At 43.7% G+C, this 21801-nt stretch overlaps 1 protein-coding gene across 2 annotated transcripts in view; it reads left to right on the top strand.

Annotated features, from left to right (window-relative positions):
- Nucleotides 1-641: 641 nt before the first annotated feature.
- Nucleotides 642-21801, top strand: part of XYLT1 (xylosyltransferase 1) — a 169439-nt gene continuing 148279 nt past the window's right edge. The window contains exon 1 of one of the 2 annotated variants that reach the window (XM_069029691.1): nucleotides 642-1009. In XM_069029691.1, coding sequence (XP_068885792.1) covers nucleotides 788-1009 — 222 coding nt within the window. In that variant the 5' untranslated portion in view covers nucleotides 642-787. The remainder of the gene's footprint in view (nucleotides 1010-21801) is intronic. The other variant, XM_069029692.1, reaches the window with a different exon arrangement.

The raw sequence follows: 21801 nt of genomic DNA, 5'->3' as shown, positions 1-21801 counted from the left end.
GAGACATTGGGCATGTAGTTACGGTCGCCTTGTGCCTGGTCCCTGCAAACCTGTGCAGGTGTTACACCTTGCTCTCGATCTCATTCCGCTGAAGAGAAATGCTGCCAGGGACCCTTTTGCTTCAGGAAAAAACCCCATCATCTCAGCCTCGGGGAATTTGGGCCCGTTCCGCCCGTGGCCGGTCCGCACGCGGGGGTCGCCGCCCGCCAGGTGCGGCCCGGCCCGGCCCGGCCGTGAGGCCGCGTTCCCTCAGAAGATGGCAGTCGCCGCCCGCCCCGCCGCCGCCGCCCCCTCCCCTCCGTTCCCCTCCTCTCCCCTCCGTTCCCCTCCTCTCCCCTTCCCTCCCCTCCTCTCCCCTCCCCTCCCCTCCCCGCTGCCTCTGCCCGCCCGCGGGAGCCGCCGCCCGCCCCGCTCCGCTCCGGCCCCTTCCCCTAGCGCAGGGCCGGGGCTCGCCCGCCCGCCCGCCGCCGGCAGCAGCCCCCGCCACCGCTCCTCCTCCGCCTCCAGCCCACCCTCCTCCTCCTCCTCCTCCTCCTCCTCCTCCTTCCTCTTCCTCCGCCAACCCCACCCTGGCCCCGGGCTGGCCCGGCCGCGGGCTGCCGCGCCGCCAGGGCTCCCCGCCGGCTTCCCCCATCCCCACGCGCCGCGAACACCTCCTCCTCCTTCCCCCCCCCCTCCTTCCCCACCTCCGCCCTCCTCCTGCTGACGTCTGGCTCTGCCCGGCTGAAAACTCGGTGCCGCGGCGGATGCGGCGGCTCTCGGGAGCGCGGCGGCGGCAGCAGCGAAGATGGTGGCGGCTCCGTGCGCCCGGCGGCTGGCGCGGCGCTCCCGCTCGGCGCTGGTGGCGGCGCTCACCGTGCTGCTCCTGCAGACCCTCCTCGTCTGGAATTTCACCTCCCTCGACGCCGGCGAGGAGCAGCGCGGCGGCCGCGAGAAGCGAGACCGCGGCGGAGAGCAGCGGGGGCAGCCGCAGCGCCGCGGACCCGCCGCCCCGCACGGCAAGGCGATGGTAGGCGGGGGAGCGGGAGCGGCGGCGTCTCACGGCGTCTGGCGGTGCCTCGCTCGTGCCGGGACTGCGGCGCGGGGAAGTTGGGGCGAGCGAGGCGCGGTCGCCCCGGGGCTCGCGTTCCCCGCGTGGGCGCCTCCCGCAGGTGCCGCGCTGCGGGGCCGGTCCTGCCCCGGTCCGGCGGGAGCGCCCGCGGTGCGCAGCCAGAAAATGCATCCGCGGCATCCTCTCCCTTCCCCGAGAGCGGCGTCTCCCGTCCCATTCCCGGCACTGCCTGCCGCGGGATCCCCTGGCATCCCAGCATCCCCGAACTTCGCGGGAGAGCCGCCTGCCCCACACTGTCCTAGGGGTTTGTTTTAGTGCTGCTTGGCTTTTTTCCACCCTGAAAAGCGCACAGGCGCTATTCTTTACTGCACAGCTCTAACAGGCCCAGGAGGTGACGGGCAGTGAAATGTAATGCAATCATTTTATTAACCGCTGACAACTCAGGAACACTGAAACTGTGCCCACACAGGATGAGGACCTTGTCTCTTACCACGTTCTTTTGCAAACTCCCCAGTTTTTATTCAAATGACTCGGGCCTGAAACCACAAGGGGTTGCAAATCTGGCTCTATTGACAGTAGAATTTTCTATTTTTGAATTTTCTATTAGGCATGTGAAAAAGCAAATTAATAGTGTTCTTGCAAACCTCAGATGTATAGCACTAGTATTTTTCAGCTCAAGAGAAGCTTCCTTTGGTTTTTACTTTATTCTTTTAGCAGTAGGCTTATGTTAAGTAAGTGATGCCTCTCAAAGTGCATACTTAGTTTTGTCAGTTTCTGTATTTTTGTTTACATCCTTGAGAGAGAAGGCAAGAACTTGGGGCTCAGAGATGACTTACCCTTGTAAATTACAGTGAGTGGTTTGGCCTCGAAAGGCTGCAAAGAGCTGAGCTCCCAGCACACAAGTACTTTGTCACTAACGTTTGGGACAGCTTGTAGTATGTACCCACCCACTGTGTGCAGATCCTGCTCTACTTTCTAGATGTGAAAATTAAAATTCTAGTTTACTGAATTCAGATTTTGTCTGTACACATAATCTTGTCTTGGTATTTGCTGTGTTCATAAATGTAGCTATTTAGGCTCCACTATTTTTCCTCCAGCACCTTGCCCTCTGCCTCTTTTCCTGTCCATCTAGTCTTTTGTTCTTTCATCTCTCAGTCTTCTCCAGCTTTTTTCCTTGATCTCTCTGCTGTGGGTTATCGAGGTTGGTGGATGCTGGTACCTGGGCAGGCAGGGGGCCGGGAGAGGGCAGGCTGCACCTGGAGCTTCAGCCCTGCTTCCCAGCTCCCCAGACTTTCTAGGAAATGATCCTGTTCTGTGGGCTCTATGCCGTGTTGGAACAGGTACCCTTAGCAGTTGTCCTGGCCGTGTATCCAGTTTGCACCCGATGTGCTGGAGCGAGTGCCGAGTTCGGGGTCGAGAGCTCATTGTTTCCATGCTGGCCACACGCAGACACAGAATATGAGTATTTTGATGCTGGCAGTTATGAATCATGCCTTTTGCATACAGTTTTGATCAAAGACCTAAAGATGGAGCACTGGGGTTCTGAATAGAAAACATGCTTTAAAACACATGCTGAGTGCACCAATTTTCCCCTCGTTATCTAAATGATTGGTATGGATCACACTGGGCTGTGCCACAATGCCTGACTTTGATATCAAAAACAAAAAAGGCAACAATGCTCAAGGCAAGTGGCAGCGTACTTAACGAAGTGCTTTGTCAAGAGGTGATTTGGCAATGCTTCTTCAAGATGACTTTGTGGTACTTGTGGCTTTGCTTGACCTGCACACTGGGAAGTGGCCGCCATCCTTAAAATTACTTTGTCAGAATACAAAACCTCACACTTAAGTATCCATCTGTTGATGGCAATGTGTGCTTGGTTGGAACAGTGATAGGGAAATTGGCTTTGTGCAGCCTTCTGCCTTAAAAACTTGGCACCTGTCCTAAATTGGTAGGTGAAGTTACCAGTCTTAATTTCAGACTGTTCACAAGGAAAATCTCTGATAAACGGAATTGTATATAATCTATATGAAAAAAGATTTATTTTTCCTGTTGCTTTGTTTCCGCATTACAGTGCAATTTATGTAATAGCCAAGCCAAGTTAGCATCCTTCTCAATCCAAGTTTCCCATAGTTTTTGTATGTCAAATTGTTTTGCAACTGTTAGAGGAGCTGGCTGGTGTGAATACAGTAGTTCCATTATACCCACATGGCTTGGGTTAAGTGCATCTGAGGGGCCCCCCAAGGATTTTTCAAAGGCTTCTCAGGCTTGCATTTTAACCAAAAAATAGTATTAATTTCAATTCATCTTTGGTCTGTGAATGGGATGGTGTGTTTTAATACATTTTGAGGAGTATATTTTTTGAAAGGTTGCTAAATGTTTTTCTGGGATGTAGTACTTGATCATGCTTTTTTCACTTTTTTTTCACTTGTCCTGCTAACTACCCTTCTAAGAACCTTTATACTAAATAGTTGTACAAACCAGATTTTGGACACTTGGCAGAAGACACCGCTTTTCAAAGCTATGTCTGAAAGTTGCCATATGAGGCTACAGTGCTTTTATTTATCTTGGTTTTAATTTGTCTCAGCCCTGTGTACAACACTGAAATGGGGGTGCCTCTTTTACTTTACTGAGTTGGACGTAAGTGGTGTGAGGATTTGGTAATTTGTGTCTGCGGGAAGAGAAACACAGTCCTTTGAACCAGGTGTTTAAAAGATATTTAGATTTTTATTAAATGGGATCAGATACATGTAATAAGCACTATCATTTGGTAGATAAAATAACATTGTACCATAGTAAAAGGGTTGCCACTGTACCTGTGCATAATTGAACGGGAATTGCCAACTTGGCAGGAAGAAACAATTTTGAATTGAGCAATTTTGCAACTGAAAACACTTACTGTGCTAGCTCCCCTGACCAGTCACATCTGGGGCTTTCATTAGTCATAAGCAGTTTCCTGCAGTTGTTCCATATTTAATTAAACCAGCTTATAGATACTTCTAAAGAAATATCAACTGTGTCATTAGCAGTGATTTCAGTGGGTACTTGCAACCGTTCTTGCAGCTGCACCCTTTGCACGAGCTTTATTCATGCAGCCTAACTCAAGTGTCAAAAGCACAGAAGAATTACCCTCCCTTCTGAGAATGGGTTGATTTTCATGCAAGGGTCTTTATCTTTGAAAAGCATGCTACAGCTTTTTGTGCAAATACTGCAAGCATACTGCTCAGTCTCGGGCTTCCTTAATGCAGCCTGCTAGCGATGCTGGAAGGGGCTTGTGGATGATGTGTGTTGGGAGCTCAAAGGGAGGAAAATGGGATGCAAATCCCTGCTTTGGGGCTGCTGAGGATGAGAGGGATGTGACAGCAAAGCATGTGCTGCTGTGGTGTTGCACTGACAGGCAGATGTGTGTGCAGGGGTGTGCTTGTGCTGCCCAGCTGCGGCCCTGCCGTGGAATTGGGTGTTGAAGGCCCTGACTGTGGGTACGTGCTGCTCCTTTGTGCCTCCTGCTAGCCTTGGGTTTTCACTGCTGCCTGTTTTGCCATAAAGCAGAAATGCCAGTGCCTGTTACTGTGTAAGTTCGGTGAAATACAGCTCTTGCCTGCTGGTGTGGGATCAAAGCGTTTCTTCAGCCTGAAATTTTGTGTGTTCTTTTAAAGAAATGGTATGTTTCTTTCAGCATGAAGCTGTCAGAGGAACCAAACATATCGACAGCTCAAAATGTTGAGAACTGTAGAATGAAAAGAAAGTCTGTTTGGGGTCAGTGAGCAGTTTTAATTCCAAGCAAAAGTTAAGCTAGGGAGGGCACTCCTGAGGATCACCAATGTTGCTCCTTAATTTCATATCTGTAGGGGGAAATGTGGTATTTCATCTTCTTCTGGCAATGTGGACAGCGAGGCTGGGTCCTCCATGGGTTGATCAGCTGAATGTACTCAAGCCCAGTTTTTCTTGCTTGTTCCTTCCTTGTCACCTCCTGGTGATGCACGCTGAGCTCCGCCAGGTTAAAGGTGCAAAAAGTAATTACAATGTGTGCCTAAACTCTGTAATCCCTGTTGGTTACTGAAGCTAGGAAAGGCATCCAGGGGCTGCTCTGCTCCGCGCTAAGGATTATAAAAACTGTGGTCAGTTGTTGTAACTAAAAGCAAAGAAGCAGCAACTCTAAAGCTGGAAAACACCAGGGGAATCATACAGCAAAGAAAACCCAGGAGGCTTTACTCCACCTCCTCTAAGGTTCATCCATCAGTTATTTCCCCCAGCGTTGTCCAAATGCTTCCCCAAACTACAACCAGTGCAGAATTCACCTTGTGTACCATATAAAAGCTTGGGATTCTTTAAGGTTTGGAAATGAGAGTTTTCTTTTGAAGTGTATTTGCCCCTGGAATGTTTAGATTCTGCAAGTGGATTCCCAGCACTGTTTTGCCAGAAGCAAACACACAGCCCAGACCTACCCTCTGCTGAACATCGTGTGGGAGGTGCAGGACAAGTGAGTTTCTGGATGGAGCACAGCTTTGAGTGCAGCACCAGCACTGCAGCACAGCTCTGCACTGGGGTGGCTGCAGGTGTGCCTCTGCCGTGGGCAAGGAGTTGTGCTGCTGCTGGACGAGTCACTGTGGTCCCTGGGAGTTCACTCTACAGAGTTGCACTTAAGTGTAAAATAAGCTGTTAAGCTCCATAAAACAAATGAGTTTTCAAGAAAAAAGGAACTATTCCACCCCTGATTTATCCTTTTGCTTGAATCAGTAAATGTATAGGTTCCGTATAGGTTCCATATAGGTAAACACAACCAAATAGTACCTATTTAAATATCTTCCCCTCCAAGCAGCTTGTTGATGTAGAACTGTGGCCTCAGCAATTTAATCTGAAGACAAGAAATGAGGGAAAACTAGTTTTCAAAAAAATTTCCAGACCTGAGAGGTGCAAAGAAGCTTAATATGAGCTAATCATTTGTGTGTTAAACTTCAGTCCAGAGTGAATCAATCTCTGGAAATTAAGTCTCTCTTGTTTTAGTACACGGGGCTTAGTGAAACACCTTAGTTAAGGTACCCTGTGTTGTGAATAAAATTATTAGCATCGAGCTACTATGTGGTCAGAAATGATATATTTGTAAGAGAATGGGTCCATAGTACTGACTTGACTGTTAAGTACAGTTCTACTTATTATCAGGAGCTTAATCGTACTGCACTACAGTTTTAATAACAATTGAGAAGGAGAATGGAGACAACTCATCATTTAGTAATGGCAAAGGGGGAGACAATACATCTGCAGCTGGAAGCTGCATAATGATTTTTACAAAGTCTTAGCACTTAACAAGGCACCCGTTAATAAAACAAACAAATCTTTGCAGTAAGAGAACTAATGTATGCATCATTTAAGGGGAGGGTTAGAGCCAGAGTAGATTGTTGGTCTCCTGCAGCAGTTCCCTTGTTCAGCATCTTCTCTGCAGGAATGTGGGAACGTATGATATGAAATGCATCGGAAGCCTTTTTCAGGCCACTGGTGTATCTTTTGTTTTTCATTCCTTAATGTGTGATGGGATTTTGCAGATGTTCCCTTTGAAATAGAAGCGTTTTAATTTTTTAGCAAGAGAAGACCAGCTGTTGTACAGGGGATGTACAAATCCCATTTACTTCCCATCAGCTATTGCAAAATGGGTACTTTTTGGTGTAAAAGGCCTTCATTACCTGCCACATGTTTTGGCTCTATGCAGAAATATTTTTCAAAATATTTCTTCTTTTAAGCATTGGAAGTCTGTGATCTGTGATATGGCATCGTATTAGTGCTTGCTGAAGGACCAGGAGTACAATGAAAGCATGAAGTGATCTTAATTTGTAGGAACAGTCAAATTTTATAACCTCAAGGATTAATTTCAATCAAATACTTCCTAATTTTTCTTTACATTGTTAAAATTAAATCTGGCACTTTCCTGAGGCTTTTGCAGTGACTCTTTAATTGGAATACAATGTCCTGTATTTTTGTCTTTTGGCTATGGCTGATGGGATGTCTGATTCGAGCAGATGCAGGAGCATCCCTGTGCAGACACTCAGAGGGCACACGGGTTCTGGTGGTTATGACTGCTCACATGACTGGAGTTTCAGGACTTGCAGTTTCAAGTGTTTGAGTCTGATTTTTAGACTGGGAACCTCAGTCCTTCAGTTTTTCTAAGTAATGGTAGGCCTTTGATGCTGTTCTACAGAGCACATGTTGAATGGGAGACTGCTCTGTGGGACCGGGGAAAGTCCTGGTTGCCTACTCTCATTAGTAACCTCTTGACATCTTTAGCAGAGTGTTTAAGGCCACATAGCTAAGGGTGACATATAGTTTTGGGTTTTTCAGTTATTGGTGCTCCATACTAGTCCTCTTTGGTCTGATAATTGTGTGTTTTATCTCTTTCCTCCAGAGGAGCCAGGCCCTGGCAGGTCCCAACTTTATTCTTTGCTTTCATATTTGGTGCTGCTGATTATGGCTGTCCCCTTTGGGGTGCTTAAGCCTGGGATCAATCTCACAAGCATGTGGGGTCTGAGGCCTTCTCATGAATAGAGATGAGTGTGTCCAGAAGGCAGTTCAGCTCTTTTGAAGTGTGCATCTGTACAAAAGCCTGCTCCTCTGGGCCGGCAAGGCAGGGGGCCGTGGCAGTGATGCTCAGGTACCTGCCATGCATGTGGGAATCCATTCCTTCAGAGGCCAAGTCTGCAAAGTGTGCTTGATTAACATCCCATCCTTCATGGAAGCAGTGTGGGTTTGAAGGAAGCTGTTCTTGTGAAGCAGTTGAGATCTTCAGCAAGGACCAGGAGCTTGTCAGCTGCCATGCATTGGTATAACTCCATTAAAGTCAGTACAGACCAGCTGGGGATTCTGGACCCACAAATGTAATTATTGTTATAATACTAGCATCAAAGAAGTAATCATTATTTTTACTCTCTCTTTTCATTTCGAAATGAGAAAATTATTTCCTCTTGGATCAGTGAAAGTAATTTACATCATGCACAATAATGGTCTACATGAAAATATAATTATTGTTCATTTGTATGGCACCATCTGGGCACTAGAAGCTTCGCAGACACGTGAGGAAAGGTCCCTGTCTTGAAGAGTTTACAGGCTGAATAGCAAGTTATAGCTGCTAGCAGTTAACAAGAGTCACAAATGGAACTTTGCAGTATCACCTGTTCAGCCCAGGACTTCCACAAACCCTTCCTCAGTGACTTCCAATCAGAATTCCTCTGTGATGGGCACTGTGCAGCCTAAGGATGGGATGAGTCTAAGGATCATTAGCGTGGATGGATCAAGAAAGAATGCAGCAAGAGGCTAGCATTATACATTGACTGCCCAGCTGGTTTTGACCAAGTATACTTGGAAGCATAAAATGGTTTTGATGCCTTGTGGACATGTGCTTCCTGTGGAGTTATTCCCAAGTTTTACATCAAATACAGCTTTATGAATGCTTTACTGAGTGTGAGTATGCACTAAAAGTGAAGAGACCAGGCTTTTATAACTGTATGGATATAAAAATTGAGCAACATTACCTAAACATATATAGTGTAACCTTGCTGAGTACTGAAAGGGTCTGTACAGTACACTGAAATCATGTGACTTCTTATTTTTAGAGATTATTAGAGAATTTCTCCAAGGGACAAACTATTTATAACATGTCTATAATTTGCTGCTTTTCTTTTTTTTTTTTTTGTGATGAAATTAAGCCAATAAATGAATAGTGGTTAATTAAAAAAGTTAGCTAAAAAAGATTTCACACTAGTGTGTGGCTGACTCTGAGGTCAGATCGTGAATGCTTCCCACATACATTTTGTTTTCAAGCTACTGTTCTGTTGCTGTTCTATTATTAGAGAGTAAGTGGGATGCTTATTTAAAACAATTCTACAAAGCTGAATGACACTGCAGACTTCAGTTTAACTTGGATTTGGTTGAATGAGTCATGGACACTCATTCCTGCTTCATGCTGCAGCCTTTGCTTGCCCTTCAGATGTGCTTTTTTGGTTCAGTTATACTGGTGGAATCTGAGTATTTTTCTTCAAGTTGATGCTGTTCACTGACTTTTTGTGGTGGTCAATTTTGGATTTTGTGCTGTCTGAATTTCTGAGAGGTCTCTCATTTTGTTCTTAAAACTCAGCCTGTTTCTAGTTATCTTTGTTCTTTATAATTGCACTCTTTCTGATTCAGGAGCACACACGGTTCAGTTAAAATGTCTTCTTTGAAAGAAAACGCGTTTGAGGTCGTGAGTGTGTTGACTAAAGTGAAGCAAGCTCCCTGAAACTACATCCAGCTGTTGACCCTTACCTGGGAGAGGGTCATGAAAAATGACATTTCCATGGGAATTTTTTTGTTCTTTAGAATTGCACAAGTGCATGTCACAGAGGCAGGTAGAGTCCTACATGCTCTACCTGTGAGCTCAGCGGGGTGACAGCTGCCCCCCACCCTTGATGAGGAGTCCCACAGCTGCCAGTGTCATTAGTTGTTTAAACTAAGGAGCTTTTTTTCTCAGTGTGGCAGTGTACCTGGAGCTGTAACTAAATAAATGGCCATCTGCTAATTATGAAAATGTAAACTGGACTTCTCTGTAGAAATGGAGCGTTACCAGAGATCTGGATTGGAGTCATCTTGAACAAGCATGTAAATAAAAAATAATCTGTTATCAAGCTAATACTGCCTTAGAGAAAAAAATACTCTCACGAAAGGTAGCAACTTGTCTGCAGAGATGCACATTTGGCTAGCTGGAGATAAATCTAGGCACCTAACTATATTGAGTTAGATGCTTACAGGCTTGCTTATGCACTTAAAACTTGCTGTGGGTGCCTGACAGCTGTTTAAATATGTAAATAAGAATTCAGGTGGCTACCTTATGGCTTCTAAGTTCAGCAACTTGGCCTACAGTGTGTAAAACCAAGCAAACAAGCAGAAGAGGAGTGAATGTAGTAAACAAAGCTGTTAGTGTGTATACACTAGGAGAATAATAATACTTTGCACAGCTACTGTGCCTCAAATTGCTTACGTTTTGGCATTCACTTGAATTGAGTTTAGTCACTCAGTGGCATAAATAGAAACTTGGAGGTGCTGCCTGCTAGCAGAGTACATGGAGCAGTACCTCAGCAATGAACTGCCTTTTTGGCAGTCTTACAACAAAAGATGTGCAAGTCTTCAGCGCAATATTTTGATAAGTCATTGGTTCTTATTAAAATAATAATTATAGCAATAATTATAACTGTAGTTGGCTCTGACTGAGCTGCTGAGTAGAGGACAGGGGGAGGAGGATTATGAAACATCTGAGCAAAGCCATCTGAGTCCTGCTCCTTCAGCTCTGTGCACACAAATGAGGTGTTTGTCTGTATTTTTGGCATGTCGTGTGCCAGTACATGGCACTGCCCATGTGCTGGGTGGCTCCCCCCAGAAGAGAGCTGGAGACTCCTGTGCAGCCTGCCCTACAGGCAGCTCATCATCCCTGTGTTCATGTCTCTTATTAGAGATGTGATCAAAATAGGTGGTAGTGTTTTACAGCAGTATGGTGATAAAATGCTGCAATGAGCTCAGGGCCATCTGGCTTTCTGTTGTTAGCTCTGACGTTTGCTGTGTCTCACCTTCATAGCAAGATCACATCATCTCATCCCCAAAGCCCAGGCCAGGTCTCAGTGGTGCTGAAACCAAAGGAAAGTTGGGTGGGTTTTGCAGGTGGCACTGTAGCTATGATGACACTGTCCTGAGCCTCTCTAATGCAATTCAGTATTAAACATTTACACTGGCCAGGCTGCCCCTGCGTGACCTGTGCTACGTGACTGCAAGTGATTAATGACTATTTATTAGGAGACGATGGTCTCAAACCTGCTCACTTCACAGACAGTGTAAACAGTGATTTCACCCTCCAGCCCCAGTTTAAAAATACAGTAGTTTTTCTCCTTGCTTTCTTTTGAAGTTTTTTTTTTTTTCATCCCTGGATGTGTAAGAAAAGCAGACTGCACTGTCCTTTTCCTGCTCCCACTGTGTGAAGCTGCAGTGGGCATCCAGAGTGTGAGTTTTGGGGTGCTTGCTCCCCTTGGTTAGGGCTCCAGTGAAATGCCTCATGAAATGCTCTAGATGCTCTCTGTTTGTGGAGCGGGTGTCACCTGGAAGGGATCAGTGAAGGGAACCCCTTGAATTTCATACTCTCCTGGGTTTGACCTCAGGGGTGTGTTTCCAGTTTAGTTACCAGAACCAGCCAGGCTTTGCTCTGAGTTCTGCCACCTCAGCTTCAGTGCTGTCAAGCCTTTGGTAGGCAATGAACGAGGTGCTGTGTGTTTTGTTTGCTTGTAAATGTTTGTATATTGTTCTTAGTTTTAACACAGTCTCGTGTACTCACTTCCTCCTCGTCCTTGAACAATTCCCTCCTGTTTCTGGGGCTTTTGTCAGTGGTTGCTCCAGCTGGAAGTCCCTGGGAGTTACGGCAGTGACTCCAGTAGCTCAGCTGGGACTGTGTTGGTTAGGAGGTAGATTAATGTAACTGGTGAGGAAAGTACTTCAGGTCTCTATCCCACACTTGGTAAATAGTAACTCCATTATGAAATACTGTTTCACTGTTGAATAAATTGGTGTGGTTTTGTTTTCCTTGCTTGCTGTCATTGGTAAGTTGCTTTCTTCCTAGCTTGTGTTGTCCAGTTTGAAATACTGTTTTCTGTTGGCTTGAAATAACCTGTTCTGCAGCATTTGCCTGTTTTATGTTGCCTACAGAGAGCAAAATATATCCTCAAATGTTTGAATCTGTTGCTAAGGTTAGGATGGTAGTTTCGTAGCAACACAGAGATACCACAGGTGTTAGAATCATTTCTTTAGTAGAGAGTTGGTGGTTTGGTGGTTTCTGTGTTTCTCCCCTTCCTGTTTACTGGAGTAAAACGTGTTCAGGACTCAGTTTTGCAACTCGCCTGCAAACAGAGGCATGCACGCATACCTGTATTCCATAGTGGTCAAATATTTGTGGTCAAATATAAGCAAGAGTTGCTCAGGATAGAATTTCCCAGACTGAGTGTTGCTTAAAAATATTTTTCTTTACAGCATGCAGTTTAAACAAGTCTAGGATGTGGCAAGTCATCACTTCATCAAGTTCGTGCTCTTTTAGTGGCAGATTCTTTTAGAAAATCTTCATGTTTAGGGTTAGTTCCACCTTTGATAATTATCCTGTGTAAGCATAACGTGTGAGAGGTTTTTGTACAGGACTGATTTTGAGACACCTTTGTCAACTAAATTTCACCTTTTTCAGTGTGCTCAGTTGTTTGCTGTAGGATGAAGATGCAGATGTGTAAGAACTCAAGTGAAACAGCACACTGAGAATAACCTGTGGCTCTTCAGAGCCACTGATTGTCTTCATTAGGACGTGGAGAGCAGACATGGGTGTAAAATCAGTCAAGAATAGTCTTACGAATATGATTGTGTTAGGGTGGGTTTTTTATACAGCCTTTGTATTTTCATCTAAATTGTTAAAGTAAAAAGGGTCTTAAAATAAAGGTTATTCTATTGTCCTAAAGTGTTCCATGTCGCTAGAAAAAAAAAGAAAAAAGAAAGTATTTGATAGCAGTACTTCTTTAAGTGGGTTTTATAAATATTGGTTCTTTAAAACTAATATATAATGTTATTTTAATTTGTGTTCTGAATGGAATTACCTGTGATAGGAGAGAGTGATGGTGCTGGGCAGTTACAGCTTGAGTCCCTGCATATTTCTCTTGGCAGTGGTAGAATTATTGAACAATCACTCTCCATTTTTAGTGTTTTTACGAGTGCAAGAACTTAAAATTCAGCTTTTTTTTTTTTTTTTTTTTTTTTTTTCTTTAAGGGCTCTTCATATTCTGCTGGCCTTCTTTGGTCTTGGTGAAATTCGTGCAGTGTTAATAATTTCATCCCATGCTGAATTACTAAGGATGCTCATGCAGGAGGACTGCACTCTTGAGTTTTGCATTATGGAAATAATATGTTGATGGCAAGTGTGTTGAATCCATCTCTGTTACGTTTTGCTTTAGCTCTGATTCTCTCAGTCAGCTTTTTAGAGGTCGTGTGTGTAACTGGTGGACTTCCTTGGGCCAGATTTGGAGGGAATGGGTGGGGTTTCTGAATGGGCTTAAAATGCCTGCTTTGTATTCAAGTGGATTACCTGTGTTAGAATTTAATTTAAATGTATTGATCCCTGCCTAAGGAGATATCCAAATTACCCATAAGTGATGATCAGCCCAGGGATCAGCCAGTGTGAGGCTAAACTGCAAACATTTATGTTGTTGTCTTGTGTTCAGATCAGCTTGTACAGTGTGCCAGCTTCAGTGGCTGGTTTATGGTGTTTTTAACAGTTGGGCTCAAAGATCCTACTGTCTTTTCCAACCTAAATGATGCTATGATTGTATGAACCTAACTTTGATGAAAAATTAAACAAAGCCTCAGGGTCTAGAAGAAAGGTGCTCTGTCTGTGGATGTAGATTCAACTCCCAGCTTTATAGAATGCTGCTTGTGTGGCCTCCTCCTGGAGGAGGAAAACACGGGGCTGGCTGTCTCCGCTTCCCAGTCAAACAGAAGCACTGAGGCACTGGATAGGGACCAGGTTTGTGTGTACCACTGCCTGGCAGACAACAAACACATGTATTGAAGCTGCACTGAGAAGCGACGTTTGCCACACGTCCATGTCTGTTTGTGGTTTGGGGATTTTTTAGTGACAGGGTGACTATCCTGGGTAGACCAGTCACCCAAAGGAGTTTGAAGGTTTAAAGGGCATTCATAACTTGGTAAGTGACTCACTGAGGAATACAGAAGAGAAGGTGTATTTGAAGAAAAGCATGAGATGTTTTTTTGCCTCAATATCTGTTGGGGAGTAAGGAGACTAAGGGGAGTTGTGACTAAGGAGATGGCGTAAATGTACTTTGCTGTGACAAATTCTTATTGCAATGGCAGTGCAAAAAGTGGCTGTTGTGTACAGCTTTTATGTGTAAGTCATGTGCCTGGCATCACCCTGTGCAGGGTTCCCAGAAGCAGGCAGCTCTTCTCTCTGTTTCTGTTTCAGAGTCTTGAATTCGTTTGAGCCCAACCTAAAACTGTCGCCTGCCAGTTCTGACAGAACAGTTGCCAGCCCTTGAGGTACCCAGGTTGGTTGTACAGGGACCTTTCCTGCTACAAGAGAAGAGACCTTCCTGCTTCAGCTGTCTGAAAGGCCGTGATTTGGTGGGATGGATGGTCCAGGTCTGGACAGTGATGGTTAGATTCTGTTACCAGTGCTATGGGCTGGGGTTGTGCCTGGCTTGCTTTGCAGCAGCTGGTTCTGTTTTGGAGCAGTTGGTGGATGGAACCTGTTCTATCTTCTTTCTGCTACATCAGTAATCGGGATAATTTTTCTGTGAGCTGCCACATCTGTGGCCCAAAACCTGTGCTCAGCCCGGGGGAAGTCAGTGAAAGGTGACGTTTCCCACAGCTCAGCGCTCGCTTGCCAGCAGTGGAAGCAGCTTATGCTGCTTCAATTCTGTGCATTTTAAGGATTTAACACAGATATTTATGAAGTCCTTTGGTTTGCATGTATCAGCATAAAGAAAAGTATCTTCTGAACATACCTAGTTGCAAGCCTAATATTTCTTTTAAGATTACCAATCTCCTTAAGTAGTCCTTCTGTGTGTGTATGAAGGGAGAAAAAAAAAACAAACCCCCAAACCTTTGGCCATTCCAGCTGCTGATTGTGAGCATAAGTCCTTGAGAAGAAGCTTTTCTATTATCTCTAATGCTCTAAAGCTTGCTGAATAAACAAAATGAACACAGATGTTTCCTTGCTGGCGATACAATTAAGAAGAAGACGTTACTCAAGGCATTGCTCAGCTGCAACTTAAACTCCTGTGTGCAGAAATCTGTGGACCAAACAACTCAGTCCTCCCCGAGGAAACTTCCTGTGAAGTTGAACAGGCTTGCTGAGTAATACCTTTTGTGTTAAGAGTTTATTAACCACTTAATGAATTACCCAGATACGTTTAAATTAGCCAAAAGCTCATTTCTTGCCATATGGAAATGCTGTGAGGATGCTGCAATGTGCTGCTGAGGACAAGTCCCATCCTTGGAGGAACGACCACGTGAACAGGCATTTGCCTGCAGTTCTGGGGGACAGTTATGTGGCTCATAGTTGGGCAAAACCAGAATCAAAATCAGTACTGTACAGAAACACTTTACAGGTGTTTTAATTCCGGGTAAATACAGGTTGTGCTAGTTTTAACAGTTTTGTAAGAAACTTTCCTCACACGATGAAAGAGGAATAACTGTGAATTGGTTGCAGTCTGTATTTAGTGACAAAGCAACTCTTTGCTATTACTCTGGTCAAGTTGCCTCTCTGCTTACTCTTCTTGCAATTCTTTCCTTGTTTAGGCAATTTCTTGTGAGACTAAGATTTTTAGGTTGATAGAGCAGAGTTTGACCATGTAGGTGTGAAGGGGAAGCCAGAAACGATGTCCAGATCTTCAGTGAAGCTGCGCCACAGCGGTGGATGTGCCCTGGGAGCAGAGGGTGCTTCCAGGATGCCCTGATCTTAGACAGCTTTCACAGCTTGCCTGCAGATGAGGTCATGGTTTGTGGAGGAGAGCAGGAGTACGTTAAGGCTTTAGAGCAAGCTTGAGGAATTTGACCACTTAGACTCTGTCTGTCACTGCAGGACCTGCTGTTGAGTTTAAAAAAAATAAAAAAAGAAAGACTTGGCATATGTTTGCAAGGACTCGTGTTTTAATAATGATTTCAGACTGCGTGTTTCATGGATTTTAGAGGTATCAGTTGCTACTGGAAGGTAACTTTAGTCACTTTGCTCATGAGAAGTTTGAAGCAATTTGTGTAGGATTAAATTATTAAATTAAATTATTAAATAAAGCTGATTTCTGTTACTATGCTACTAGCTGCTGACTTCCTGGTAACTCTGTTGCTGTGCTTATCCTCCAATCCCTTTGTGTTGAAAGCGTGCTGGTTCGTTCCCGGGCAGGCTGAGCTGCAGTGGCCGCTGGCCCCAGGCGGGCTCCGTGCTCGCCCTGCCCCGCAGCTGGCGCAGCTGTGTCGGGAATGCTGCACCTTCAGCCACCCCTCGTCCCGCACAGCGGGGCCGATTCACCTGCGGGACAGCTCATCACTGGTGCACAGATGAACTTGCTGCTTGGGTTCTCCCTTAGCATGCCATGGAAACTTGCTTTCATATCCACGTCTGTGCTCCCTCTCTGCTTGCACCTTTCTTCTTTCTAAAGAGCAGATTTTCTTGTTCTCCCTTTCATTTTTTATTCTCACTGATGTGTATCTCTACTTCTGTTCTTCCGTCCCTTTTCTGAACAGAGATAATTTATTGTTTCTGAGCATTTGAGTAAGTTTTGCCACCTTTTTGCAGAGATAGACCAACTTTGATCAATAGCAAAAGAAAGTGGTTGTAGAAATTCACACTGTGCACTTGCATACTCTGTAGTGTCTTTGTAGCTGGTGCTTAGCATATTGCCTCTGGAAACGGGTTTCTAGCATGTAGCTTTTATTTGTGCAGCAAGGGACCCTGGCAAATGCTTCATGTTTGATATGAACTCACAGTCCTTTCAGATAGTGAATAATATGAATGAGAGTTTATCAACATCGTCTCAAAGAGCACGCAGTTTGTGCCCTACAACGGTGGCACAATATGATTTGGCATAATGGGAAGGTTGCAAACAGCATTTGAAATACTATAAACTGTATTAACAGTAAAAGCAATTCAGTGGGGAAGGAATTTCTTAGGAAAATGGTGAATTTTCTGATGCTGAATTCTCTTAAATGAAGACTAGAGTCTCTAGGGGAACTGGAAGTTAGTACAGGTATCACAGGGTAATATTCTGGCCTTAGTGGGACATGTCTGTGCTTGTGATGTGTTGGAATATCAAAGGGCAGACAGGTAGTTGGAGGCTTTAGGTGAAGTACTGTTCTTGACACATTGTATGTGATTCATCCACATCACTGTGCAGGAGCTTTATATGGTGCTAATATTTCTGTTAGCTGGGCTCAGGGATGCTGTGCTTGATATTTCTAATTTCTATCTTTTCAAGATCACTTATGAATTAAAATAAAATGACAATGTCTGTTATCCTTTAATATGTAGCATCCAATATGTAGCAAATTCTCAACTCCTCTGAAGCTGGTGGAAAATTCCCAATTACAAAATCACAGAATTAACTAGGTTGGAAAGGACCTTTGAGATCATCAAGTCCAACTTATTACTTTGAAGGAGTTAAGATTTCACCTTAAGGCTTGTTTGCTCCAGCATTTGTCCTTTGAGTTATAAAGTCCTGGCACAGCTGTAAGACCTGAAATATTTAGCAGTGATTGGTAGTGACTGACTGCAGTCAAAGTCACCTGGAGCCTTTCACCAAGTTGACATTCTGTTCTCTAAGCTCAGGTTGATGTTTCCTTTAACATTTCTTGCTCGAAATCAAGTTCAGTTTTGGTTCACATCGCCAAAGAGGCAGTACAAGCTCTGCCCTGAGCTAAGGCAGTGCAGTGTGCTGTGCTGTGACATTTATACCATGGCAGATCATCCTGAGCTGATGTTTAGGCTTCTTTTGCCAATGCAAAGCATTTATGGATTTTTCTCCCTGCTTATGAAATGCACTTGTCTCCAGTATGGTATAAACAAATGCACTCAGAATAAATGCTTTTCCCCTGCACCCCATTTGCTGACAAATCAACCACCCTTACTCAAATCTGCATATCTACATATATGCATATACGTACACAGATATGCTTATGTATATATATATATATATGCATATCTGTATGGTGGAGGAGATTTCTTGACGTGTGAAAATCAGAGATCAAGGGGTGAATGCTCTCCCTGAAAGGCAGCAGGGTGCCAGCCCCTCCCAGTTGCTGTATAAAAAGATTGATGTACGACTTTGATGCTGCATGAAGCAGCTTTAGATTCCCAGTGAACATCGTTTTGTTGCACAGAGGAAGACAAGGACACTAAATCTGTGGAGAGTGAATCTTGGGGAAAAAGAACTTCAGCAAATAACAAGATGAAATTTGTATTCATACACAGCTCAGGTGTTTGGAGATACAGGCTGTGTGCAGAGCTGTGCTGCTGTGACAAACCAGCTTTTTATTCTTAACAAAACTGTTGCTATTAGTCTCTTGCAGCACATCCAACAGCTCTTGTCACATTTGATTTCAGGTTAAAACTGTGTAAAGCCTTCAGTTTTTTTTAAAGGAACTTTACATTTTCTTCTGTTAGTTGAGAAGTGGTGTCTGCCTTTTCTTTCTTTCTACTTCATTTTTTTTCCTTTTTGAAAATTTTTTCCTTGGTATTTATAACAAAAACTGCCAGCTAAGTTTTGTTTCAGGTTCACTTCATGACAAAGTATGTAATTGGCACAAATTTTTCTTTTATAGCTGAAAGAGAAAGCACAGTAAAGTAAAGATTTGGAAAGGGAAGTAGTCTGTCTTTATCTAAAACAAATGTTGGTAATCTGGTGACCTTTCTAACAGCATAAAAGTGGAGTATCTTGTATTTATTTGCAGTCTCCTTGGTTATAGAGGTTGTAGTGGGATCCTGCTCATCTCTTGCCAATTTCTGTGTTTTTCCCGCCAGTGCTTGTTTGTGTCATCAGGAGTTTGGAGGATAAACAGTTCGGTTTCTGCAAAGGAGAATGAACTTTTGCTGGTCTGCTAGAAGTTATCAGCAAAATAGATGATAAAGAGGTGAGGAATTATGGGTCTGCAGGATAGTAATGAGCAATTCCATTCCAGAGCTGCTGACAGGACACTGCTAGAGAAAGCTGTCAGAAAGTGAGCAGCAGCATCCTGCCATGACTGGGCATTGCCTGAAAGATTATAAATAAATATTAAAAATAAATTGCCCATTTTTATTGTTGCAGTGCATTTGTTGAGAGTTTCCCCTGAGGTTCTGAAATCTGGAATAAGATTGGTAGCACTTCTTAGTATCACCAAGATGATAGCTTTGTTTAAAAGCTGTTTTAAAAATCTTTGTCAGATAAACAGCTGATCCTCCTTTCTTGGCTTGCTTTTGTTGCTCTACTTTTAAGAGATACTGAAGAAGTGTTTTCCCTGTATGTATGAGTCGGTTTTCAGTAGCAGACAGGGCATGTCTTCATGAAGAAAGGATTGAGTGTGCTCTTGGTAAGGAGTGACTGGAGCATCTTATGGTTGAGTGATACTGGGCAGAACTTTGAAACCTCAGCTGAGGTTACTTACCAGAAGTACCATGTTGGATGGAGGGGGTGATGCCAGTTAAAACCTGATGCACAAAGAAACTCTTAGTTACTTTTTTGGCACCTGTATTTCCGGTTGCCTGTTGGCATCTTTCTAGCTTGAAAAAATTGAAAGGACAGATGGGACAGCAAAATGTAGCATGCAATGGCCTCTGAGCCTTCTCTCAGAAAGCAGAACATGTTTGCAGTTAGAAAAGTATGTTACTTTATGCTCCAGATTAAGTCCTGTAGTAAACTTGGAGAAATACAAGATGACATAGCAAGTGAGGTGCTGACCTTGTTAGTTTTTCTTTGTCATCTGGCAGTTTTTCAGAAACTATCACTGTATTCATTATTTGTTCTCTATTTAAATTAGTTCTTGCTGCCACGTTTCAGTTGGTAATGCCATCTTTAGAATTTTAAACCATATTTAAAATGTATCTTAGGGTAAGAATATATAATGAACCAATCACTATTCATGATAAAGCAGCCAAAGACGGATAAATTAATACTGTGTGAAGAGTCTGTAGTTTTATAATTTCAAATTAACTCATAGCCTGAATTATCTTTTGATTACGAAAGCATTGATAATTTAATAAACCTTGAATTTCTGAGTTCTAGCAAGAATTTCAAATTAATGTTACAAGTTGCACTTCAGGTCTCAGTGAAGTTGTCCAGCACCTCTGCAGTAACTTCACCTCAGTTAAATTAAATATAGAGTGATCTTTGTCTTGGTTCCTGTAGAGAAGTGAACTCGACACTTCAGCCTTGTGAGGCAGACCCTGTATGGATGAGTTTTGTTCTGCACAGTGCAAGAGTAGCTTCTCTCATTGTCCTGTGTCTCCTCCTGACTTCAGAGGATGTTACAGTTTATTACTGGGAGTGGGAGAAAGGATCAGTCGGTGCTGGGAGACCTCTTGACTCTGCAGGGGTAATATGGGATTCAAGGGGACAGAACTCAGAAGTTTTACTCTTGCTGACCTTTTTTTGTGACCTTTGGTGGCCTCTGTGCCTCATTTTCTTTCTGGATTGAGTCTTTTGTCTCTTTGGATCTTGTAAGTTTTCTTTGAAGCAGGAATGTTACTTTACTGTATGTTCAGCACAGAGAGGCCCCCACTCCCAGTGGGGTTATTCAGGGGCTTTTGTGCAACGTGTAATGATGGTGTGTATTGTAAAAAAGGCAAAGCAAACAAACCCAGAGAGGAGAATGTGCTTCTGGTTTGAAGGCAGCTTTGTGCATAAATATCTCTTTGACTTTAGGAAACTGCAGTTTGTTAGAAAAGAAATGTTTAGTTGCAGCTTTCCAAACACTTCCAGATTTTCATTTTTTCTCCCCTTCCTCCCTGTGTTTAAATGGTTCAGGAAAGTGCCTCTTCCAGATGACAGTTCTGCTGTTTTAACAAAGGTAATTGGTCCTAGGACTTTTATGGAGCTAACATCAGAGGCAGGCTGCTCGCTTTCTATTCAAACATCTTGGATTTGACTGCAAGACTCTTAGAGCTTTATTGTTACCTCCTGAAATCGTGCTTAGTGCGGTTTACCTTTACATTGCTCTACCAGTTTGTCTTCAGAGCCCTGTTACTCTATTTGCATCCATCTTTGAAGAGATATTCTACAGCATACTATTTACCAGGAGTTTTGATTCATCTAGCCCTTCTTGTCTCCCAGCAGGTTGATTTGCAGACGTGGGTTGTACATGTTGCTGTTTGCTGCTTTCAGAAATGCAGAGTCATGTTGGCAACAAAATGCTGCGGTTTCCTAACTATGGGAGTTAAACCAAGCCATGAACTGCAGGGATGGTAAACCTTTTAAAAATTGAATTTTATCTCATAGAGGCATATTACTCCGGGAGGAATAAATTACTTCTTTGTAACATTTTCTGCTAAGATGTTCTTCCTTTAGCTTTCTGATTATTCATCAGCTTGTCAAACTTTTCCCGTTGCCTTTTATCCTTTTGTTTTAAATACCTCAAAAGTTCTGATCGAGTTGCCAAATTTTCCTAGTTTGGAAGAGAACAAGTTTGGGAGCTCTGAAACAGTTGCTACAATACCATGAGAAAATGCTGTGGTTTTGAATACAGATTCAAATAAAAATTGGTTGCGAACATTAATTTTCTGTTAAATGCTGTTACATAAAATTCTCAGGGATCTCACCTAAATGCTTAATTCCTACAAACAAAGCCCCGAGAAGACACTTTATCTGACTCATTCAAAGTTAAGAAAAGAGTTAGTGCTCTCTTTGGAGTGAACCTGCAGGAGTTTGGAAAGTTGCAGTGTTAATGTGATTGATTTTTATGTCAAGGGTAAATTTTTCCTTCAACATCCAAGTGCAAAGGTTCACACGCCTGCATGGAATAACTAATAAGTGTGCGTGATTTCAAAGCCTTCAGGAGGCAAAGGAGCAGAGTGTTTCCATACAAAAATGCCTGTTTTGTTTCTCTGGAGAGCAAGATGGCTGGTGTGGACTCTGTCAGGGAGAAACTTGTGTTAGGCTTTATTTCAAGCTCCTGTCAGATGGGTTTGTGTGATGGAGCTGCACAGCTTTCCCCCTTCCAGGATCTCTGGCCTCTGTGGC

Source organism: Aphelocoma coerulescens, chromosome 14, assembly GCF_041296385.1.
Source record: "Aphelocoma coerulescens isolate FSJ_1873_10779 chromosome 14, UR_Acoe_1.0, whole genome shotgun sequence".
NCBI lineage: Eukaryota > Metazoa > Chordata > Aves > Passeriformes > Corvidae > Aphelocoma > Aphelocoma coerulescens.
This window is presented reverse-complemented; position numbering and strand designations above follow the sequence as displayed.